Below are 26,079 nucleotides of genomic sequence, written 5' to 3' on the forward strand. Positions count from 1 at the left end.
TCAGGAAAAACACCCTTCCACTGCTACTCTCCATCTTCCATGACTAGGCCGTTCAGTATCCATCTTAGCAGCTCACTGCAGACTCCATGTGACTTCACCTATTGTCAAAGGCCTTACTATAGTCCATGTAGACAGCATCTACCACCCTGCCCTCATCATTCACTTTGTCACTTCCTCAAAAAACTCTATCGCGTTTCAGAGACACGAATTCCCTGCACAAAGCCGTGCTGTCTATCATACGAACATATTGTCCCAAATTGGAGTAAATCCTGTCCCCAACAATCTTCTCCAATAATTTCCAATCACTGATGTAGGGCTCACTGGGCTGAAATTTCCCAAATTATCCCTGTTCCCTTTTATTAACAAAGGAAAAACATTGGCCATTCTTCTGTCCTCCCTGACCTCTCCTGTGACTAAAGAAGGTACAAAGATTTCTTACATGGCCTCAGCAATTTGCTTCCTCACGTCCCTCATATTCTGGCATAGATCCTGTCAGGTCCTAGGGATTTGTCTATCTTAATGCTTTGCAAAACACCCATCACTATCCGATTACAACATCTTCAGTTCTTTCAGTTTTTAGCTCCTTTAGTTATGTTGACATGCCCTGGAATATAAACATAGCCGTTTCTAGAGTCACCATCCACCATCTGCTTCTCCTTCATGGATACCAGAGATAGTGAATGTTTATGGTTGTGGTTGGGCCTGCTTTGTCCTGGACGGTGTTCAGCTTCTTGACTGTTATTGGATGTGTACTCTTCTAAAAATTGAAGGTTGATAAGTCCCCGGGGCCTGATGGTCTACATCCCAGGGTACTGAAGGAGGCGGCTCGGGAAATCGTGGATGCGTTGGTGATTATTTTCCAGAGTTCGATAGTTTCGGGGTCGGTTCCTAAGGATTGGAGGGTGGCCAATGTTGTACCACTTTTTAAGAAAGGTGGGAGAGAGAAAGCAGGAAATTATAGACCAGTTAGCCTGACCTCAGTGGTGGGAAAGATGCTGGAGTCTATTATAAAGGATGAAATTACGACACATCTGGATAGTAGTAACAGGATAGGACAGAGTCAGCATGGATTTATGAAGGGGAAATCATGCTTGACTAATCTTCTTGAATTTTTTGAGGATGCAACTCTGAAGATGGACGAGGGAGATCCAGTAGATGTAGTGTACCTGGACTTTCAGAAAGCTTTTGATAAACTCCCACACAGGAGTTTAGTGAGTAAAATTAGGGTGCATGGTATTGGGGGCAAAGTACTAGATTAGATTGAAAATTGGTTGGCTTTTATGAAACAAAGGGTAGTGATAAATGGCTCCATTTAGGAATGGCAGGCAGTGACCAGTGGGGTACCACAGGGTTCCGTGCTGGGACCGCAGCTTTTTACAATATATTTTAATGATATAGAAGATGGTATCAGCAATAACATTAGCAAATTTGCTGATGATACAAAGCTGGGTGGCAGGGTGAAATGTGATGAGGATGTTAGGAGATTACAGGGTGACCTGGACAAGTTAAGTGAGTGGGCAGATGCATGGCAGATGCAGTTTAATGTGGATAAATGTATGGTTATCCACTTTGGTGGCAAGAACAGGAAGGCAGATTACTACCTCAATGGAATCAATTTAGATAAAGGGGCAGTACAGAGAGATCTGGGTGTTCTTGTACACCAGTCAATGAAGGCAAACATGCAGGTACAGCAGGTAGTGAAGAAGGCTAATAGCATGCTGGCCTTCATAACAAGAGGAATTGAATATAGAAGCAAAGAGGTGCTTCTGCAGTTGTACAGGGCCCTGGTGAGACCACACCTGGAGTACTGTGTGCAGTTCTGGTCTCCAAATTTGAGGAAAGACATTCTGGCTATTGAGGGAGTGCAGCGTAGGTTCACGAGGTCAATTCCTGGAATGGCGGGTTCTACCTTATGCTGAAAGACTGAAGCGACTGGCCTTGTATACCCTTGAGTTTAGAAGACTGAGAGGGGATCTGATTGAGACATATAAGATTATTTAAAGTCTGGTTGAAGATTTGTAGCTCGGGTGTCGTTGTTGTGGTTCTGTTCGCCGAGCTGGAAGTTTTTGCTGCAAACGTTTCGTTCCCTGGCTAGGGAACATCATCAGTGCTATTGGAGCCTCCTGTGAAGCGCTGCTGTGATGTTTCTTCCGGTATTTATAGTGGTTTGTTCTTGCCGCTTCCGGGTGTCAGTTTCAGCTGTAGTAGTTTGTATGTGGGGTCCAGGTCGATGTGTCTGTTGATGGATGTTCTTGCCGCTTCCGGGTGTCAGTTTCAGCTGTAGTGGTTTGTATATGGGGTCCAGGTCCATGTGTCTGTTAATGCAGTTTCTGGATGAATGCCATGCCTCTAGGAATTCCCTGGCTGTTCTCTGTCTGGCTTGTCCTATGATGGTAGTGTTTTCCCAGTCAAATTCATGTTCCTGGTTGTCTGAGTGTATGGCTACTAGGGATAGCTGGTCATGTCGTTTTGTGGCTAGCTGATGTTCATGGATGCGGATTGTTAGCTGTCTTCCTGTTTGTCCTATATAGTGTTTTGTGCAGTCCTTGCATGGTATTTTGTAAACTACATTAGTTTGGCTCATGCTGGGTATTGGGTCCTTTGTTCTAGTGAGTTGTTATCTGAGTGTGGAAGTTGGCTTGTGTGCTGTTATGAGTCCTAAGGGTCGCAGTAGTCTGGCTGTCAGTTCTGAGATGCTCCTGACGTATGGTAGTGTGGCTAGTCCTTTTGGTTGTGGCATGTCCTCGTTCCGTGGTCTATCTCTTAGGCATCTGGTGATAAAGTTGCGTGGGTATCCATTTTTGGCGAATACCTTGTATAGGTGTTCCTCTTCCTCTTTTCGCAGTTCTAGTGTACTGCAGTGTGTTGTGGCTCTTTTGAATAGTGTCCTGATGCAGCTTCGTTTGTGTATGTTGGGGTGGTTACTTTCATAGTTTAGGACTTGGTCTGTGTGTGTTGGTTTCCTGTGTACCCTTGTGGTGAATTCTCCGTTGGGTGTTCTCTCTACTAACACGTCTAGGAATGGGAGTTGGCTATCCTTTTCCTCTTCTCTCGTGAATCGTATTCCTGTGAGTGTGGCGTTGATGATTCGGTGTGTTTTTTCTGTTTCTGTGTTTTTGATGATTACAAAGGTGTCATCGACGTATCTGATCCAGAGTTTGGGTTGGATTTGTGGTAGGGCTGCATGTTCTAACCTTTGCATAACTGCCTCTGCTATGAGTCCCGAGATTGGTGATCCCATGGGTGTTCCGTTGATTTGTTCGTATATCTGATTGTTGAATGTAAAATGTGTGGTGAGGCACAGGTCCAGTAGTTTAAGTATGCCGTCCTTGTTGATAGGTTCGGCCTCCTGTGTTCTGCTATGTATGTCCAGTAGGTTGGCTATTGTTTCTCTGGCTAGGGTTTTGTCAATTGATGTGAACAGTGCCGTCACGTCGAATGATACCATGGTTTCTTCTTTGTCTATGTGTGTATTCCTGATGATGTCCAAGAATTCCTGTGTTGATTGTATGGAGTGTTTGGATCCGCTGACTAGGTGTTTCAGTTTTTGTTGTAGTTCTTTGGCCAGTTTGTATGCTGGTGTCCCTGGTAGTGATACTATGGGTCTGAGTGGGATGTCTGGTTTGTGTACTTTGGGTAGTCCGTAGAATCTGGGAGTGTTGTTGCTTTCAGGTTTCATTCTTTGCTGGTCCGCTTTGGTTATCTGTCCGTTTTTTTGTAGATTCCTTAATGTGTTGATTATTCTATTGGTGAGTTGTGGTGTGGGGTTGGAATCCTTCATTTGGTAGGTGTTGGTGTTTGCGAGTAGTTGTTGTGCTTTATTGATGTAGTCTGATTTATCTAAGATGACCGTCATTCTGCCTTTATCTGCCGGTAGTATGATTATGTTCTTGTCATTTTTCAGTGCTTTCAGTGCTTCCCTCTCCTTGGTGTTGAGGTTTTGTGTATGTCGTTTTCTTATCATCATAGGTACGACCGTTTGTCTCAGTGTTTGTTGTGTCTCTTCTGTCAGTCCATTGTTCCTGAGTGTGCATTCTAGTGCTGCTAGGAAGTCTGCTGTGTTGGCATCCCTGTAGTTGTATTTGAGTCCCTTGGCCAGTATAGTTCTTTCCGTGTCTGTGAGCTGTCTGTGGGAGAGGTTTTTAACCCAGGTGTGTGTTGTAGTGTCCTCCTGTTTGTGGGTTAGTTTGTCCATTTTTTCTTTTAGTGCCGTTTTTTTGCGAAGTGTTGTCCTGTTCTGTCCTATAGTGATAGCCTGTTCTATGGTCCGGGTCCATTCCTGATTAGTGGTTTTTAAAATTAACGACTTTTGGCGCGCAATTTCTTGCTTGTATTTGTGCAGTCGGTTGTGAGCGTCTGTGATCATTACCTGGACCATCCTGAATCCGTTCTTCTTGGCTGTTTCCCTGGCTTGTGGATTATTTACTGGGTTAAAAACCTCTCCCACAGACAGCTCACAGACATGGAAAGAACTATACTGGCCAAGGGACTCAAATACAACTACAGGGATGCCAACACAGCAGACTTCCTAGCAGCACTAGAATGCACACTCAGGAACAATGGACTGACAGAAGAGACACAACAAACACTGAGACAAACAGTCGTACCTATGATGATAAGAAAACGACATACACATAACCTCAACACCAAGGAGAGGGAAGCACTGAAAGCACTGAAAAATGACAAGAACATAATCGTACTACCGGCAGATAAAGGCAGAATGACGGTCATCTTAGATAAATCAGACTACATCAATAAAGCACAACAACTACTCGCAAACACCAACACCTACCAAATGAAGGATTCCGACCCCACACCACAACTCACCAATAGAATAATCAACACACTAAGGAATCTACAAAAAAACGAACAGATAACCAAAGCGGACCAGCAAAGAATGAAACCTGAAAGCAACAACACCCCCAGATTCTACGGACTACCCAAAGTACACAAACCAGACATCCCACTCAGACCCATAGTATCACTACCAGGGACACCAGCATACAAACTGGCCAAAGAACTACAACAAAAACTGAAACACCTAGTCAGCGGATCCAAACACTCCATACAATCAACACAGAAATTCTTGGACATCATCAGGAATACATACATAGACAAAGAAGAAACCATGGTATCATTCGACGTGACGGCACTGTTCACATCGATTGACAAAACCCTAGCCAGAGAAACAATAGCCAACCTACTGGACATACATAACAGAACACAGGAGGCCGAACCTATCAACAAGGACGGCATACTTAAACTACTAGACCTGTGCCTCACCACACACTTTACATTCAACAATCAGATATACGAACAAATCAACGGAACACCCATGGGATCACCAATCTCGGGACTCATAGCAGAGGCAGTTATGCAAAGGTTAGAACATACAGCCCTACCACAAATCCAACCCAAACTCTGGATCAGATACGTCGATGACACCTTTGTAATCATCAAAAACACAGAAATAGAAAAAACACACCGAATCATCAACGCCACACTCACAGGAATACGATTCACGAGAGAAGAGGAAAAGGATAGCCAACTCCCATTCCTAGACGTGTTAGTAGAGAGAACACCCAACGGAGAATTCACCACAAGGGTACACAGGAAACCAACACACACAGACCAAGTCCTAAACTATGAAAGTAACCACCCCAACATACACAAACGAAGCTGCATCAGGACACTATTCAAAAGAGCCACAACACACTGCAGTACACCAGAACTGCGAAAAGAGGAAGAGGAACACCTATACAAGGTATTCACCAAAAACGGATACCCACGCAACTTTATCACCAGATGCCTAAGAGATAGACCACGGAACGAGGACATGCCACAACCAAAAGGACTAGCCACACTACCATACGTCAGGAGCGTCTCAGAACTGACAGCCAGACTACTGCGACCCTTAGGACTCATAACAGCACACAAGCCAACTTCCACACTCAGACAACAACTCACTAGAACAAAGGACCCAATAGCCAGCACGAGCCAAACTAACGTAGTTTACAAAATACCATGCAAGGCCTGCACAAAACACTATATAGGACAAACAGGAAGACAGCTAACAATCCGCATCCATGAACATCAGCTAGCCACAAAACGACACGACCAGCTATCCCTAGTAGCCATACACTCAGACAACCAGGAACCAGGGCGGCACGGTGGCACAGTGGTTAGCACTGCTGCCTCACAGCGCCTGGAGACCCGGGTTCAATTCCCGACTCAGGCGACTGACTGTGTAGAGTTTGCAGTGGGCGGCACGGTGGCACAGTGGTTAGCACTGCTGCCTCACAGCGCCTGGAGACCCGGGTTCAATTCCCGACTCAGGCGACTGACTGTGTGGAGTTTGCACGTTCTCCCCGTGTCTGCGTGGGTTTCCTCCGGGTGCTCCGGTTTCCTCCCACAGTCCAAAGATGTGCGGGTCAGGTGAATTGGCCATTCTAAATTGCCCATAGTGGTAAGGGGTAAATGTAGGGGTATGGGTGGGTTGCGCTTCGGCGGGTCGGTGTGGACTTGTTGGGCCGAAGGGCCTGTTTCCACACTGCAAGTAATCTAATCTAATCTAAAAAAAAATGAATTTGACTGGGAAAACACTACCATCATAGGACAAGCCAGACAGAGAACAGCCAGGGAATTCCTAGAGGCATGGCATTCATCCAGAAACTCCATCAACAGACACATCGACCTGGACCTCACATACAAACTACTACAGCTGAAACTGACACCCGGAAGCGGCAAGAACAAACCACTATAAATACCGGAAGAAACATCACAGCAGCGCTTCACAGGAGGCTCCAATAGCACTGATGATGTTCCCTAGCCAGGGAACGAAACGTTTGCAGCAAAAACTTCCAGCTCGGCGAACAGAACCACAACAATATAAGATTATGAAAGGATTGGACACTCTAGCAGCAGGAAACATGTTTCCACTGATGGGTGAGTGCCGAACCAGAGGACACAGCTTAAAAATACAGGGTAGACCATTTAGGACAGAGATGAGGAGAAACTTCTTCACCCAGAGAGTGGTGGCTGTGTGGAATGCTCTGCCCCAGAGGGCAGTGAAGGCCCAGTCTCTGGATTCATTTAAGAAAGAGTTGGATAGAGCTCTCAAGGATAGTGGGATCAAGGGCTATGGAGATAAGGCAGGAACAGGATACTGATTAAGGATGATCAGCCATGATCATATTGAATGGTGGTGCAGGCTCGAAGGGCTGAATGGCCTACTCCTGCACCTATTGTCTATTGTCTATTCCAAGCAACAGCAGAGCTTTCCATCAAACTCCACCTGTAGATGATGGACTTCGGAGAGTCAAGTAATTAGTTAACTCAGAAATCCCAGCCTCTGCCCTGCTCTCCCAACCACAGGATTGATATGGTTAGTCTGGCGAAGTTGCTGGTCAATGATAAGCCCCAGGATATTTATAGTGGGGGTTCCGATGACAGTCCTGCTGTTGACCATCAAAGGGAGTCGGTTAGATTCAACCTTGTTGATGATGGGCATTGTGTGGCGTGAATATTACTCACCAGTTATTGTCCAGAACCTGGACGTTGTCCGGGTCTTGCTGTATTTGGGCATGGACTGCTTCAGTATTTGAGCAATTGTGAATAGTACTGAAAACTGTTCAATTAGCACACACATCCCTGATGTTGTGCTGCAGAGGAGGTGTTTGTTGAAACAGCTGAAAATATTTAGATTTAAGACACTACTCTGACGAGCATTAGATCAAGAGTAGGAGGCTTTCAAAATAAGGCTTGGTCTTTTGGACTTATTGTACTATTCCAGGGATGGTGGCTGGTCTGATCTGGTCTAACTGCACTTTCCTGCCTGTTCCCCCTATAAATGAAAACATAACTGCTGCAACAGTTTCAGAATCTGCGATGATCGGGAGTAGTGTGAACAGTTTTGGTCCCCTCATTTAAGGAAATATATTATTTCATTGGAGGCCCTTCAGAGAAGGTTCACTCGGATGATCCCAGGGATGGAGGAATGTTCGTATGAGAAAAGGCTGAACAGGTTGGGACTCTACTCATAGAGTCATAGAGATGTACAGCATGGAAACAGACCCTTCGGTCCAACCCGTCCATGCCGACCAGATATCCCAACCCAATCTAGTCCCACCTGCCAGTACCCGGCCCATATCCCTCCAAACCCTTCCTATTCATATACCCATCCACATGCCTCTTAAATGTTGCAGTTGTATCAGCCTCCACCACATCCTCTGGCAGCTCATTCCATACACGTACCACCCTCTTTCCCCTCTCACTCTAAACCCATGCCCTCTAGTTCTGGACTCCCCAACCCCAGGGAAAAGACTTCGTCTGTTTATTCTATCCATGCCCCTCGTAATTTTGTAAACCTCTATAAGGTCACCCCTCAGCCTCCAACGCTCCAGGGAAAACAGCCCCAGCCTGTTCAGCCTCTCCCTGTAGCTCAGATCCTTCAACCCTGGCAACATCCTTGTAAATCTTTTCTGAACCCTTTCAAGTTTCACAACCACTCCCTGGAGTTTAGAAGACTGAGAGATGATCTCATTGAAATGTATGGGATTCTTAAGGGGTTTGACTGGGTCAATGCTGACAGGATGTTTCCCCCTCATGGGAGGGTCCCGGACCAGAGGGCACAGTCTCAGAATAAAGGGGTACCAGTTTAAGATTGAGATGAAGAGGAATTTCTCGATCAGAGAGTTGACAGTTTTTGGAACTCCTTGCCACTGACAGCTGGGGACACAGAGTCCTTGTGTATATTTAACGTTGAGATAGATAGGTTCTTGATCACTGGGGGAATCGAGAGTTACCCACAGAGAACAGGAAAATAGGTGAGAGGAATGTTCCTGTTGGTGGAGGAGACTCAAGGGGCTGAATGGCCAACTCCTGTTCTTATTTCTTATGGCCTTATTGCCTCCAACAACCACAACCACCCTCGTTCAACCTAGATATGACAATGCAGAGTTTTCTGTCTAATTTTCATAGAGTTTGGCTTTGCTAGGAATCCTTGATGCTACACTAATTCAAATGCTGATTTCAAGGGCAACCATTCTGATCTTACCTCAGATAAGCAACATGTTGGATTTCTGTACCACCTATAATTACATTAAAGTAACATGAGCCATGAAAACACGGCAAGCCTAAAAATCAGGAAGCAAGGGTTCTGTATTTCTCTGGCACCAAGTCATTACAAACAGGAAGGGAAATTAATGATAATAAGGTACTGTTTACGCTGTGAGGTCTTCCTCCCTGTCCCAGAGAACTGCTCAGCTCCTTTGGTCAGTTCTCTCCATCCCTATCGCCCTATGCTTCTGGAGGCTCTGTTAAATGAGTGAGCAAGATTGTGGCACATGGAATACAATCTAGAGAAATGTGGAGTGATCAGCTTAATTGGGAAAAATAATATTTTTCTAGGGTGATACACTAGGGACTGTTGACATTCAGAGGGATCTGGATGTCCTTGTACACCCCAACCACAGAGTGAATATACTGACACAGCAAGCAATTAGAAAGCTTTATGACCCATTAGGTTGTGTCCTTGCCTCAGAGTCAAAAGCTGTAAGTTCAAATCCCACTCCAGGACAAAATGGCCAAGGAAGGTATGTTCAAATGTGGCCAAATGGTTTGTGTATCAACTCGTAAGTCCTTCCAATACCTGCCAATGGCAGGCAATAAGAGTCAGAGAGATTCCTATTCAGCCATGTGATGGAAGGACTGCTAGAGTTTCAGCTACCTCTAGCCATAGCTGTGGACTACAATATACACATTGTCACAACGATTCAGACTCCCAGAGTGAACTGTAATACACCACCACCACAGCAATCAATCAGCTAGGCAAAAGATATGCTTCATCAAGACTTTGATACAAGTCCATGTGGTTTCTTCCCACCACACAGCTTTCAGCTTTACCTCCCTGTATAGCTAATGAGTGGGGTGCATATTAAAGAGAAAGACATGAATTTATACTCTGTACACATCACAGAACCAACTAATAAACTACTCGTTGATTTATAGTCACTATTGTGCTGTAGGAAATGCAGCAGTCAACTTGCACACAGCAAGCTCCCTCAAATAGTAACGAAGAAACTGCTCATATTATCTATTTTAGTGATATTGGTTAAGGGATAAAAACTGAGCAAGATACTTAGTAGAATGCCCTGTTTAAATAGTGACCAGGGAATATGTCCAGCTGAGAAGGAAAATGGATCCTTAATAGAAACTGCACATGGATTCTGTTTTTGGCAGATCAGTTGAGGTTGGACTGTACCCAGCTCAGCTGAGGTGCCACAGGGTATTGCTGCTGTATAGACACTGTTGGAGAGGGTGGCCTGGAAAGTGCACATATTATCCAGTAGCAAAGCTGCAAGAAGTTTTTTAAATGATATGTCAAACCAAGGCCCCATTCACCTTTTCGGGTAAACGTAAAACATTCCAGGCTTCGATTTTGAAATTCTCGTTCTTTTTGCCAAATACCTGCCAGGCTTTGTTATCTCTTCAGTCTCCTCTGACCAGAAAACCTTCTGCTATGTCTGTGTTCCTATAATTCTGGCCTTTCACTCAGCTCCAATTATAACCATTACGCCATTGGCGGCTGTGACTTCAGTTGCCTGTCCCCAAGGTCAGGAAGTCTCTCTCCACACTTCTCCATCTCTCTACCTTATCCTCCTCCTTTAAAATGTCCCTTAAAAACCTACTTTTTGACCAAGCCTTTGGTTATTTGAGCTAATATCATCTTATCAGTGTTGTATTTTGTATTGTTATGCTTCTGTGAAGCACCTAGGGGCATTTTAGTACATTACAAATATACATGCATACATTTATAACACAGAGTACATATAATGTATGAGGGAAGGCCATTAGAGCATGTAATGTGTGAATAAATACTGATGGAATTATTTCTTTAAGTCTCACCCTGAGAGTTGTTTAATAAATTCTACATAATGATACAATTTTGGTGCTCTTTTCATTTTAATCCCATGATGAAATCATGACATTACATTTGCATGTTGTGGTCTTGACATTCTGTGGAGATCTCTCCTGGTTTTACACTGCAACCTCACTAATCTTTGATACTTGAAGGAATGTAAGACCATGCAGCATCCAACTAGCAGCGAAATCGACGTTTCGGGCAAAAGCCCTTCATCAGGAATTAAAGGGCTTTTGCCCGAAACGTCGATTTCGCTGCTCGTTGGATGCTGCCTGAACTGCTGTGCTCTTTCAGCACCACTAATCCAGAATCTGGTTTCCAGCATCTGCAGTCATTGTTTTTACCTACTGGAATGTAAGACCAGTCTATCTCACCATTACTTACTATTTAATCCCTTTGGCTCTGGTGTCATCCTGTTTGATCAACTTTGCATTGTCCCTCTATTCCATATGCATTGCCCCACTATTCCATATGCATTGTCATAGAGTCTTGAGGCACTGCCCAAGAACACGAGCTTCCTATCCATGGCAGCACGGTGGCTCAGTGGTTAGCACTTCTGCCTCTCAGCGCCAGGGACCCGGGTTCATTTGCACCCTCAGGCGACTGTGTGGAGTTTGCACATTCTCCATGAGTTCGCATAGCAAACGTGGGTTATAGAGATGGGGTAAGGGAGTGTGTCTGGGTGGGCTCCTCTTTGGAGGGTCGGTATGGACTCGATAAGCTGAATGGCCTGCTTCTGCACTGTAGCGATTCTCTGACCCTGGCTCCACCAGCTGTGCTTCCACCCAGCAGTGTTTAGTAACTGTTGTATATCCTTTCATTATATAATTCTGGCTCTGATCTTGTACACTTGCTGCAGTTGGTACTCAACTGCCTATCCCAGCAACCCACCTTAGCTGCTCAGTATTGGGTTTTTCTCCTGTAGTATAAGTTGTGGTGATGGTTCGAAGTCTGGCATTTTTGGTGATAGGGAGGACTGCAGGTGCGAGAGAAGTCAGAGTTGATAAAGCGTGGTGCTGAAAAAGTCTGGCATTCTTGCATTTTTCCTGATGAGTGCATGATGAAAAACATCACCAATATGTACAGTCCTGTCATCAGTATTCAAGAAAATGACGTGAGAAAGAATGGAGAGCAAGACTGAGCAAGCGTGAGGTTAGTAGGGAGTTACAGGTAGAGAAGAATATTTTTGGACCCAATATTTTTGATCTGCTGGTGTTTTCATACCAGCTTTGAATATTATCTTGTTCTGAAAGATGAACAATAACACTCAATTTTTTGCCATTAATTTTCAAGGCAAAAACAACAATGAGCCTCACTGTGTTTTTTAAGCTATTCACTGTTGGAACAGGGGCATTGCTGGCTGCACCAGCATTTATTGCCCCTTGAGAAGGTGGGGGGGGGCACTGCCTTCTTGAACCGCTGCAGTCCATGTATTGCAGGTAGACCCACAATGTCCTTAGGGAGGGAATTCCAGGATTTTGACCCAAAGACTGTGAAGCAACAGCAATATATTTCCAAGTTAGGACAGGGAGCTTGGAGAGGAACTTGAAGGTGGTGGTGTTTCCATGTATTTTCTGCCCTTGTCCTTCTAGATGGAAGTGGTCGTAGGTGTGGAAGCAGCTATCTAAGGAGCCTGAGTGAATTTCTGCAGTGCATCTTGCAGGGTAATAGATAGGGGAGGTAACAGCCTAGTGGGACAATCACTGGACTATTATTCCAATGTTCTGTGGGGCCCAGGTTCAGACTCAGCCAGGGCAGAAAGTGGACTTTGAATTCAATACAATATCTGGAATTAAGAGCCTGATGATGACCATGAATCCATTGTTGAAAAACCCATCTGGTTCACTAATGTCCATTAGTAAAGGACATTGCCATCCTTACCTGGTCTGGCCCACATGTGACCCAGACTGTCAGCAATGTGGTTGACTCTTAAGTGCCCTCTGGGTAATTAGGGACAGGCAATAAATGCTGGCTTGGCCAGTGACCCCTCGTTCCATGAATGGATAAAAAAATGGTCTGATATTACAGAAACATCACTCAGTGATTTCAAGCTTTTAGCTGAGCTCATGGGAGAGAATTATCACTGAATTTATGTGGCTAGGCATTACATTTGTCATCTACTATTATTCACTACATTATATCAGTCTTGAAAGTAAAAATTCCTTTTAATTTCTTCAGACTGAGACACACCCCTCATTCACAGAATTCTTGGCAATACCAGGAAGGTAGGAAATCTGTGACCTGAGATCAGGTCTGTCTCTGGTCATCTGGACATTTGTGTGTGGCTGCATAGTTCCCAAATAACTTAGAGGGGGTACTCACCATTTGCTAGTGAGCCCAGAGAAAGCTCTGCATTCTCTCTACTGTCTCAATCGGCTATGAGCAGACTGGTGTGTATGTGTAGCTGAAAATGTGTTGCTGGAAAAGCGCAGCAGGTCAGGCAGCATCCAAGGAGCAGGAGATTCAACGCTTATGCCCGAAGTATTGAATCTCCTGCTCCTTGGATGCTGCCTGACCTGCTGCGCTTTTCCAGCAACACATTTTCAGCTCTGATCTCCAGCATCTGCAGACCTCACTTTCTCCCGGTGTGTATATGTATGTGTGCATGTGTGAGAGTGTGTGAGAGACAGAGAGAAAGTGTGTGTGTGTGTGTGTGTGTGTGTGTGTGCGCCAGTTTTGGGGTGGGTACTGGTGGAGAGGGGACGTTGTGCTTGTAAAGTCAATTACAAGGAATCCGAGACTTGTTGAGTGTAACTCAGAGTTTCCAAGTTTGGAATCTGATCTGTTCACCTTTTGTTTCCAGGCACTCGGATATCTTGGCATCGAACCAACTGAGGAGCAGCAACAAAGCCTCCGGCAGCAGCTTCAAGTGGACTCCAAGGGAACAGTGGCCTATGGAGGTCAGTGTTCCTCTTGATTAAGTCCCCTGCCTGTAATTCTCCATCTCTTTGCCTCCAGTTCTCCTTCTGTAGGGCATTTCAACCCTCCATCCCCCCTCCCTCCCACCAGTTATCTGTGGTCAGACAATGAGCCCACTCTCCAATCTGTTTCCCCTTACTTTACTGGGGGCGTAGGGTGGCACGGTATAAAGCAGAATCTGACGTGATGTTGACCACTTTCCACTCCCTCCTACCCAGTAGAAAAACAGGACTCGCTCTTTGCTGACCCCGCTGCCAAGAGGGGGAGTCTTTACATCAACAACAGCAACTTGTATTTATGTAGCACCTTTAATGTATTAAAACAACCCTCGGCTTTCTCAGGAGCATTCTCAAACAAAGGCTTCATTGTCAGTCACGTAAGGCAATTCAGACAGACGGTCAGCACTTGATCAAATTGGTAGGTGTTAAGGAACATCTTGAAGCCATAATGAGAGGTAGAAAAACGTAGAGAGAGAATTCGAGAGCTTGTTCCCAGACAGCTAAAGGTATGCATGCCAATGGGAACAGTGGCAATTGGAGATACCCAAGAGGCCAGGTTTGAAGAAGCACTGTCACCCCAGCAGGTTGTAGGTGTGACAGAGACAGGATTGTGGAGGAATACAGAAACAAGCATGAGCATTTTTTTAAGTGGAGACATTTTGAAACAGGAATAGTTGCACCAGAACTCAAAGCTTGAAAACAAATCAGAATTTCCAATTTCAGTCGTCACTTGCTTGCTGTGCAGGCGTGATACAGCAGTGGAAGACAAGCTATGGAAACAGTCTCAGACACCAGGCACCTTCGAGGTGATAAGGCAACAGCCTTCCTCCTTCAGCTCCAATAGAAGCCTGCTATTCTCCCCCTCTCTACTCCACATGGCTGACAGCCACAGAATGAAAAACGCACAACGATGACTGATTGAAATTTGAAGAGTTCACATCCTCCGCACTTTATTGCAATTGAAAAAATTCATAAGGGAGGCCCATTATTTCTAATGAGCTGCTGAAGACACACATCACAGGGAGTGAGAGCGAAATCTGTGACTGCAACCCTCTCTTCCTCCTGAATGAGATCACCTCAGCATGTGGTGTACTGCAGCAGAGTTAAACTGGGAAATGAGCAGTGGGGGAGTGTTTATTACTGTACAACACTGACACATCACAGGACAGATCTTTCAGTTTTAATCCAGTCACCCGAATGAAGGATCACAGAATTAGAATAATTGTAAAGAGAAAGTAGTAAGTGCAATTTCAGTTCTATAGAGGGACCAGAAAAACGGGAATTGTTGTCCCTAGAACAGATAAGGGGTTAGAGTCTTTTTTTAACGCTGTTATTGACATTGCTTTGAGGGCTAACTTTTGATTTTTTGAGGTTTTTTTTATTGTCATGGATTTTTTAAATGAAATCGTACAGTCACATCTTACCTTCTGTGTTTGTTTTGAGGGGTACTTGTTAGACTAGCCAGCAGAAGGTACCAAGGACATGTATTATTAAATACCTTCTTCGTATGCTAGGAAGCAGACTCAATACAAACCTTCAAAAAAGTATCAGATAAATATTTGAAGAGGAAAAAAATTACAAGGCTATAGTAAAGAGCAGGAGAGTAAAACTAAGTGAGTAAGTTCTTCACTGGGCAGAATTATCCCCTCCATGGACATGGTGAGAAAGTTAGAAAGAAGGAAAAATAATTGGATGAGTTACTGTTCAGAAACTCGCCCCTGCTCACCAACTCAATACATACATTCTGCGTGAAAAGTTTTATTCGGGACTTTCTCAACCTGCTGTAGTGATTGGAACGATGTCAGCAGGTGGGTCTCGTAAAGTATGAGTTCCCTGATGGGAGCTGCTAACCTGGTCCAGTCAGGGAGGCCTGGCTGACAGAGAGAAACAGGAGCATCAGAGGTTCTGCTCACTCCAGGAGTTGGCTCTCAGCTAGCTGGGTCAGTGTAAATGAAGGGTGACTAGGTGATGGGATACCGGCCTTCATGGAGTTACTTCATCTCTCACCAATTAAAGTCATTCAGTGGACAATTAATGGTCAGTTAAGGGTCTGAGTTCATCACCTCCCAGACAGGTGAGAATGCTGACTATGTTCCTGTGGATGATCATCAGGGTGAGGTGACTCAGCATGGCAGTGTTGGGATCTGTGATATCTCACCTCAGCTGGGGTAGCACTGCTGCCTCACAGCACCAGGGTCCCAGGTTCGATTCTAACCTCAGGTGACTGTCTGTGAGGAGTTTGCACGTTCTCCCCATGTCTGCGTGGGTTTCCTCCGGGTGCTCCGGTTTCCTCCCACAGTCCAAAGATGTGCAGGTCAGGTGGATTGGTCATGCTAAATTGCCCGTAGTGTTAGCTGCATTAGTCAGAGGGAAATGGGTCTGGGTGGGTTACTCTTTGGAGGGTCGGTGTGGAGTTGTGGGGCTGAAGGGCCTGTTTCCACGCTGTAGGGAGTCTAATCTAAAGAGAAAGCTCTGCCTGCCAGCTCTTCATGAAGCTATTGGCACACAATGGGTCAGAGTATAGCAGCTCTGGGGAAGGAGGTTTTATCACTGCTCGCCCCTACACTCCGTCTCAACAATGGAAAAGTGCCCCCTCAATGTTGGCATCAGCAAAACAGACCAAACAGCTGCCTTCTGTCATCCACTGTTATCTGTGGCAGAGTAGGTGAGATTTAGTCAAGAGGTGGAAGGCAGTGTGTTTATAAATTGAGTAGGCGAAAGTGAGGACTGCAGATACTGGAGAATAGAGTCAAGAGTGTGGTGTTGGATAAACCCAAAAGGTCAGGCAGCATCCAAGGAGCAGGAAAATCAACGTTTCGGGCAAAAGCTCTTCATCAAGAAACCTTAATGACAGGATATCAGTCATCAATAAGATCAGTAAGATGCTGCATAACTTTCTTCATCAATGAGGGTGGCTCAAACCAATATTGGTTTAAAAGAATGGCAGCCTGTGGATAGCCGCGATCTCTGTCACGCTGCTTACTTACGGACTTGGGGGATGGGTCAGGAATACCGATCGGTATCCAAAAAGAATGCAAATATCACAAACGTTGGGATCAGCAGTGAAGTGCTGTGCTTCTGTACTTGACTGTTCATTTTTCATTGCTGCCTATGATCAAGGTGCACGTTTAATAGTGGCTACAGCATTGGCTGTTAGCCCACTGCAGAACCTCCAGCCTGAATCCACACCTTCAAGAGAGGAGGAGAAAAATTAAAGAGATGTAATGGACCAAATCTTGTTGGAGGGGAAGCTGTTTTTGAATATTTTCTGAATCTTTCAGCTTGAGAGTGTCAGATATTAATAGCACAGCAAGAACAACAGGGAGTCAGTGACCTCAGTGAACTGCAGGCCCAATGGTCTGTTACTTTAATCACTAAAATTTAAGGAATAAAAATGAAAGAGTATTGATTAAGAATGCAGTAGAATGAATTAGAGTTAGATCAGATACAGAAAGAAATAGAGAGGGGAAAGGTATGATTGGACTAAAAGGGTGAAAAACAGCGAAAAGGAAAAAACCTGTAAAGCTGACATCTTTAAAATCTCTTAACAATTCATTTCCTGAAGGAATCAGTTGCCGCTATTTATGTAGTTCACTTTGGGCCAAAGAGACATTTGACATTGTGTTAATGTTCAAACAATACTTACAAAATTAATAATAAGCTTGAAAATTTTGTGATGGAGCTTAATGAATAATCAATGTGTAAATCCAACAGGTTCACATTCATGCAGGCTATCCCTTAATCCCAGGTGGTCTACTGGCACATTGATAACTATGTGCATCATTAATACTCCATCATTTATCCAGCAAAATTCACTCAACATATGTTCTGTTCACAAACCTCTGCTGATGTGTTACCATTTCACCCCCATGCAATGACTACCACCCAGACTTTGTCCAGGCTGCCAGAGACTTGTTCCAATTGCAGCTTGGTGGGACTGCCCCAGGAGCAGGAGCCAGCATGTTTGCTTCCAGTGAAGAGACCACCCTGACTGAGACAACACCTTCCACACAGGTGAGATTCATACTGGCCAAACAGATTGTAATTCACTCCTGGGTGTTTGTTATTCTATATTCAAACCCCTGAACCCTCTATCAGATTCCAGGCTGTCACTCATTTACGGATGTATGTTCTATATATAAACACCTCTGAACCCCTCAATTAGATTCCAGGTTGTAACTCGCTCCTGCATCTCCCTATTTCCAGAGGCTAAAAAAACCCATATCTCTTGCTTAAATTCAAGTCTGTACCTCACTTCCAGGTATCTGATTATTCTATACATAAACCAAACTGAACCCCTCAATTTGATTCCAGTCTGCACCTCACTCCTGGATATCTGTTATTCTTTACATAAATCATCCTAATCCCTCAATTAGATCCAAGCATGTAACTCCTTCTCACATATCTGTTGTTCTGTATGTAACATCCCCTGCATTCTAAATTAGATGTAATTCACTTCCAAGGAATCAGTAATTCAACAGAAACTACCCCAAACCTTTTGCTAAGATTTGTCAGTACCTTACTCATGTATGTGTTATTTTACATGTACTAGTACTGAACCCAGTTGATCAGATTCTAATCTGTAACTCACCTGTTATATTCAATATATAATTAACCCAAGCACCTCGATTAGATTCCAATCTTTAAATCAGTCCTAAGTATCTGTTTATTTTGTATATAAAACCCTAAAATGGAATCCAGATCACTTTCTGGTTTCTGTTATTTCTATGTATAAAAATCTTGCAAATCCCTTGATTCAACTCTAGCTTGTAACTCACTCTCGAGTATCTGTAATTCTACATGTAAATCCTTCACGTTCCTCAATTAATATCCAGCCTATAGGATATTTCAGATAGATTACAGCCTATAGGATATTTCGGATAAATTCCAGCCTATAGGATATTTCGGAGTATCAAAGCTTCTGTTGTATTGCTTTGTAAAACCTCAGGGTCATAATCATAGGCCATTCATCCCATCAAATTTGCTCTGCCACTCAATGAGATCATGGCTGTTGTGATAACTTTCAATTCCACTTCCCTGCTCTTTCCCCAGGATCTTTGATAACCTTGTGATTAAAAGTCTGTCTAACTCAGCTTTAAATCTGCTTAATGAACTAGCCTTCACAGCACTTTGCGGTAAAGAATTTCACAGATTCATTCCCCTCCAAGAGAAGAAGTTCATCCTCAGTCTTAATTGGACAATCCCTTACTCTAAGACATTGCTGTCTGGTCCTAATACTCTCTTTCAAGAGGAAACAACCCTTCCACACCTACTCTATCAAGTCTGCTAAAAATCTTGTACGTTTCAATAAAGTTGCCTCTCATTCTTCACAGGTCCGTTGAGTACAGATCCAACCTACTCAATCTCTCCTCGTAAGACAGTTCCTCCATACCCGGGATCAACCTAGTGAACTTTCTCTGGACTGTGTTCAATGCCATTAAAGTTTCCCTTCGATAAGGGGACCAAGTATTCCACCTGTGCTCTGACTAGTACCTTGTATAGCTTTAGTAACACCTCCCTAATATACCCCATTTGCCTTGAAATGAAGCACAACATTCCATATGCCTTCCCTATTACCTGCTAAATGTGGATGTCAGCTCTTGATGATTTATGCACAGACACCTGGGCTGTAGCCTTTCTCATTTAAATCATATTGAGCTCTACTATTATTCCTCACATGTTTCCACATTATATTCCAATGACCAGGTTTTTGCCCATTTGTTTAACCAGTCTATATCCCTGTGCAGACTGCTTGTGTTATCCTCACCACTTTTTCCCACCTATTTTAGTGTCTTTGCAAAGTTAACAATAATGTATTTACTTTCCTCATTCAAGTAATTAATCAATATTGCAAATAATCGAGACCCCAGTACTAATCTCTGTGGCACACCACTAGTTAAAGGTTTCCATTCTGAAAAATGCCCTCTTTATCCCAACTCTCTGTCTTGAAGCCAGTTTAATACCCCCATGGGATCATATCTTATTATGTAACCTAATGTGTGGTATCTTACCAAAAACCTTCTGAAAATCCAAATATATTATATCTGCTGCTTCCCTTCATCAGTTCTGCTTGTCACCTCCTCAAAGAATTTATATTTATAGACATGATTTCCCCTTCATGAAGTGATGATGACTCTGCTTGTTCATTTTTTGTGTTTTAAATGCTCTGCTACTATTATCTGTTATAATCATAGAATTTTACCCTAGAGAAGGAAACCATTTGACCCATCATATCTGTATCAACTCTCAAAACAGGCCATCAGCTAGTCCCATTCTCCATCCCTTTCTCTGCAGCTACCTACATTCATCACTTTCAAATATATATACAATTCTCCTTTGGAACCCGCCTCCACCACTCCCCCAGGTAGGACATTCCAAATCCTAACAACTGCCTGAGTATAGAAGTTTCTCTTCACCTCACTCCTAGTGTCTTTTGTTGACGATCTTGAAATTTTGACCCCTAGTTACTGACAATATTATCCCTCTTTACCCTGTCAATGAGGTCACCTCTTAATCTCTTCTGCTGCAAGGAAGAGCTCAATTTCTCTAATCTTTCCTTGAATCTAAAATCCCTCATTCCTGGTATAATTCTAGTAAATCTTCTTTGCACTGTCTCCAAGGCTTTCTTAAATAAGGTACTCAGAACAGAACACAATCCTCCAAATGTGGGCTGACCAATGATTGTAGGAGTGGTGCATAATTTCCTTGTTTTTGTACTCTAAGGCTCTATTTTTAAACCCAACACTAGTATCAGCCTTCTTAACAATTGTTTCAACTTGGCTGGCCATCTTCAGAGAATTATGCATGTCAACCCCAAGGACCTTCTGCTCCTATACTCCCCTCAAAGATATCCCATTGATCTTGTATTCTCTCTCCATGTTTCTTATACGGAAATACATTTTCTCACATTTCTCTGCATTGAAATTCATCTGCCAGGTGTCCGTCCATTTGGCTAACTTGTCAATGTCCCTCTGAGTTTGCTCAGTGTCACCCTCACAATTCATGAGTCTCCCAGCATTGTATCATCTGAAAATGTGGAGATTTTGTCCTCAATACCCATCTCCATACCATTTATATTAATTGGAAAAAGCAACAGTCTCAATATGAATCCCTGAGAACACCACTTTCAATTCCTCTCCAGTCTGAGAAACACTAATCTATACAGGCCCTCTGTTTTCTATCTTTTAACTAACAACTAATTCATACTGCCAAGGTCTCATCAATCCCAAACATTTCTAATCTACTAACCAGCCCTCCATGTGGTAGCCTGTATCTGGAAGTCTAAATAGACTGACATTTTCCTATTTGTGGGTGTTAAGTTAGCTTGCTTATACTTACCGTCTTTTTGTCTCTTTCACCTTTGAAATAAAGGTGTTACGTACACTAGCAATTTTCTAATCCTGTGGGATTTTTCCAGAACCTAAGCTTTCCTGGAAGATTATTACTGTGCATCCACTATCTCTGGAGTTACTTCCATTACTATTGTAGAATTCCAACCATCAGGTTCAGCAAATGTATCAGTCTTTAGTCCTATCTGTTTTCAGCACTTCTTTTTCTAGTGACAGTTATCTTATTTATTTTATTTTGTCTCCTCCTTTGCCCCTTGATTTTGTACTAATTTTGGAATGCTGTTGGTGTCTTCAACTGTGAAGACTGATGCAAACTATTTGTTCAACTCCTTTGCCATATCCTGGCTCCCCATCACTGTTTAACCAGCCTCATTCTGTAAGGGGCCTATCTTATTGGGATCGCAGATGACATGATTTGATCTATTAGCTCCCTACCCAACTCCTTGAATCCTCCTTAATGTGAACTTTAACCAGAGCCTGGGTATAGGCGTTGTCAACTTCACAATTGGGTCCTTTACATTCTTTACAGAAGAACCAATACCTACTTAGCCCACTTTCCTGCTCTTGCTGCTCTCATTGAGTTACCTTATCAACAGAATTAAAATATTAAATTGTGTTACTTGCTGTGCTTTATACTGAATACCTCATGAATTTTACAGATTACATTGTCCAGTTCAGTGGATACAGAAGATTTGGAAAGAGTCACCCAAGAGAGGAATGAGGCATTAAAAGAGCTAAAGAAATTGAAGGTGAGGGAAGGTTACTGCTGCTTGGGATAATGATTTTGTCCTCTTGCTGTTTAAAAACTTCACACATCACAAAAAAAGTTTGTTTTTATTTAGAAATCCACTGATGTGGATTCCTTGAATCGGTTAGCACAGGAGGCCGTACCATCCATCATGACAGTGCAGTCTCCTTGTAGAAATTTCCTCCTTAGCCCCACTCCTCTGCTTCCAGCCCAAAGCTGTAAGAATTCTTTTGTGATTCCATTTTGAAATCTGCTTCCACTTTTCTTTCAGGCAATGAATTCCAGAACATTAGAATTTGGTCCAAATAAAAAGTGTTGTCAGCTCTTGTTGTTTCTCAATAAGTTTGTGTTCTCTGCTACTACTCCTTCTGTCACTGTAAGCAATGTCTCCTGATACAGAACATGGAAAGTTACAGAGCAGTGCAGGCCCTCAATGTTGTGCCGACTTGTGAAATTAATCTGATGCCCATCTAACCTACACCGTTCCACTATTATCCATATCCTCTAGCAAACCTTAACCCCTTCGCAACTCTAAGAACAACAACCCCCAGTTTCTCCATCCTTTCCATGTAACTGAAGTGCCCGATAGCATTCCTTCTGCACCGTCTCCAACACTTTCATATTCCTCCTGTAAGTTTCACCAGAATTACGTTCTGATGCTTAATTAGATTAGATTACTTACAGTGTGGAAACAGGCCCTTCGGCCCAACAAGTCCACACCGACCCGCCGAAGCGCAACCCACCCATACCCCTACATATACCCCTTACCTAACACTACGGGCAATTTAGCATGGCCAATTCACCTGACCCGCACATCTTTGGACTGTGGGAGGAAACCGGAGCACCCGGAGGAAACCCACGCAGACACGGGAAGAATGTGCAAACTCCACACAGTCAGTCGCCTGAGGCGGGAATTGAACCCAGGTCCCTGGCGCTGTGAGGCAGCAGTGCTAACCACTGTGCCACCGTTAAGCAGAGTCTTATAAAGTTTATCATAAGCTGTATATCCAAATCCAAGTCATTATTATGTATCAAAACAGCAGTGATTGTAATACTCACCCCTGAGGGGCCACTACTGCATACTCCCCTTCAGTCTGAAAACAACTTCCATTAATCTGTCCCTTAGCCAGCTTTGTGCTACCTTTACTCTCCTGGGTTTAATTGTGTTAGCACTCTAATATGGAGTGCACGGTCACAAGCTGTTTGAAAAACTATACGTGTAGCATCGTACACAACATTCTCATTAATCCTCTCCATTATTACAAGCAGAGTCATAATTCCCTCTTTCTTAATTCCTGATGGGACTGACTTCTCTTTGAATGGATGTTCAATTGAAGAACTCTTGTTGTTTAAAAGTGATCCAGAATGCTCTTTTCAGGAGCGATCTGGATGGTATGAATTCATCTAAGAGCAATATCCTAGGCTGTGAGACTGACTGTTTCCAGAGTGCCCAGATCAGTCAGATTCATGATATTTGTGCAGGTAGATAGATTCATTCAGGCTGAGGGATGTCTGTTGTCAGTAAACTGACATCACTGATCTTGTGTGTGCATGCAAAGGTGGACATTTTTTCAGCCATCTTTGTGTTCACGTCAATTATTCCAGTTTTTAAAAGGAGTTGAACTGGTTGGAATCTCCTGTCCGAGGAAATGTGTCTGGAGTCCCAAAGAGGGACTTAGTGATTTAATTGTCAATTAGAGATTCTGCCCTGTACAACAACAATCTTTATTTATGTAGTGCCTTTAACTTCATTAACATCATTGCAAGGCACGTCACAGAAGTATAATGAGACAAAAAAATTCAAACCATATTGAACCATTAACGAAGGCATTAGGATGGGGACAAAAAGCTTGGTCAAAGAAGTATGTTTTAAAGAGCATTTTAAATAAGAGAGAAAGAGGTGGAGAGGTCCAGGGAGGTGAGAACACAGACATCCAAAGACACAGCCACCAGTGGTGATATAAAGGCAATTGGAGATCTGCAACAGACCAGAATTGCAAAGCCACAAGAGTGAGTGAGCATCGTAGGGCTGGAATGAGTTACCGAGAAGAAAAGGGAATTGAGGACATCGAGGGATTTGAACACAGGTTGAGAATTTTGAATTTGCAGCTTTGGTGAATAAGAACTCGAAGCATCAGTAGGTGAGGGTGCTTGGAAACTACAATTGCCTGAAGTGAGTGTGGAGCTCTGTCACAGTGACTTCACCAACTGCTGGGATGTGTGCTTCAAACTGGGCTTCCAGCCATATGTCACTGAGCCAGGATCTGAGAGCGGCTGGATTGTAAAGCAAAACATTTCTTTTCTCTCTCTCAAGTTGAGCTGAATGCTGAGACTAAGAATCTGCTGGAACCCCTCACTGATACATTTGGAGGGCCAGAATCAGTCAGGAAATTCCATCTCTCCCAGATCATTTGGGCGAGAATACTGCACGGCAGTTTTCAGGGTTTACGCTGCACTGATGTTGATAGAAAGGAGAGAACACCAAACACTTGATCCCTCCCTCCCTCCCTCCCTCCCTCACAGGATCAGTCTTCATTTCACGCCCATTCCAATCTGTTTTGGATCACATTAAGGGAATGGGATGGAAGAAAACACCTTCTTTTCCTCTTCCTCCAGTCAAACCCAGCGAGAAGCTCTTGGGTCCTCTGTAAGCAGGAGACTGAACACTGTATTAATGCATCTGAGATATTTCCTTTCACCTAACTTCACTACCTAAAGGTAGTATCACCTACCTTTCCAGGTAGGTGACACTAACAAGGTTACATTTATTTTCTAGCCTTTGTTAAGGCAATTGTAGTTTCCAAGCACCCTCACCTACTGATGCTTCGAGTTCTTATTCACCAAAGCTGCAAATTCAAAATTCTCAACCTGTGTTCAAATCCCTCGATGTCCTCAATTCCCTTTTCTTCTCGGTAACTCATTCCAGCCCTACGATGCTCACTCACTCTTGTGACTTTGCAATTCTGGTCTGTTGCAGATCTCCAACTGCCTTAATAAACTGGGGATATTAGAAACCAACCCAAATGGGCTGCGTTTTGTTAAAAAGAATGAGGAAAGACAATATAAACTGAAGGATACAATTTATAAAGGGCTACAGGAACAGGACCATTAGGATGCTTGCAGAACAAATGTTTGAAGGTAGCAGGACATGTTGAAAAAGGCTGTAGAAACAGATCAAGTAGCAATTTTCAAAAGGAAGTTAGACATTTATTTGAAGGGCATAGATTTCTTGGACATCGCTGCTAGACTGGGTCTGCAGCAGGTGGAGAAGGAACCAACAAGAGGGAAAAACATATTTGACCTCACCCTTACCAATCTGCCTGTCACAGATGTATTTGTCCACAATGGCATCAGTAAGAGTGACTACTGCATAATCTTCTTCACGTGATGATACCCCCTATCGTGTTGTGTGGCATTATCACCATGCTAAATGGGACAGACCTCAAACAGATCTAGCAGCTCAAGACTAAGTATCCATTAGGCACAGTGGGCCATTCGCAGCGGAATAACACAATCCACAGCCTCATGGCCTGGCATATCTCCCACACAACCATTACAATCAAGCCTGGGGATTAACCCTGGTTCAATGGACAGTGCAGGAGGGCATGCTAGGAGCAGCACCAGACATACCAAAATGTTTAAGATACTACACAGGACTACTTGCATGCCAAACAGCATAAGCAGCAAGTGATAGACAGAAGTAAGTGATCCTCGAGTAAAAAATGAGGTCTGCAGATGCTGGAGATCAGAGCTGAAAATGTGTTGCTGGAAAAGCGCAGCAGGTCAGGCAGCATCCAAGGAACAGGAAATTCGACATTTCGGGCCAGAGCCCTTCATCAGGAATGAGGAGAGTGTGCCAGGCAGGCTAAGATAAAAGGTAGGGAGGAGGGACTTGGGGGAGGGGCGATGGAAATGTGATAGGTAGAAGGAAGTCAAGGTGAGGGTGATAGGCCAGAGTGGGGTGGGGGCGGAGAGGTCAGGAAGAAGATTGCAGGTTAGGAGGGCGGTGCTGAGTTCGAGGGAATCGACTGAGACAAGGTGGGGGGAGGGGAAATGAGGAAACTGGAGAAATCTGAGTTCATCCCTTGTGGTTGGAGGGTTCCCAGGCAGAAGATGAGGCGCTCTTCCTCCAACCGTCGTGTG

General features: G+C 43.8%; 1 protein-coding gene across 2 annotated transcripts in view; it reads left to right on the top strand.

The window, feature by feature from the left end:
• stxbp4 (syntaxin binding protein 4) overlaps nucleotides 1–26,079 on the top strand; it is a 271,436-nt gene that overhangs the window by 151,025 nt on the left and 94,332 nt on the right. For both annotated transcript variants that reach the window (XM_060844429.1, XM_060844430.1), the window contains 3 exons: nucleotides 13,725–13,821; nucleotides 17,729–17,853; nucleotides 21,848–21,937. In XM_060844429.1, coding sequence (XP_060700412.1) covers nucleotides 13,725–13,821; nucleotides 17,729–17,853; nucleotides 21,848–21,937 — 312 coding nt within the window. The remainder of the gene's footprint in view (nucleotides 1–13,724; nucleotides 13,822–17,728; nucleotides 17,854–21,847; nucleotides 21,938–26,079) is intronic.

Source organism: Hemiscyllium ocellatum, chromosome 25 (assembly GCF_020745735.1).
Source record: "Hemiscyllium ocellatum isolate sHemOce1 chromosome 25, sHemOce1.pat.X.cur, whole genome shotgun sequence".
Taxonomy (NCBI): Eukaryota; Metazoa; Chordata; class Chondrichthyes; order Orectolobiformes; family Hemiscylliidae; genus Hemiscyllium; species Hemiscyllium ocellatum.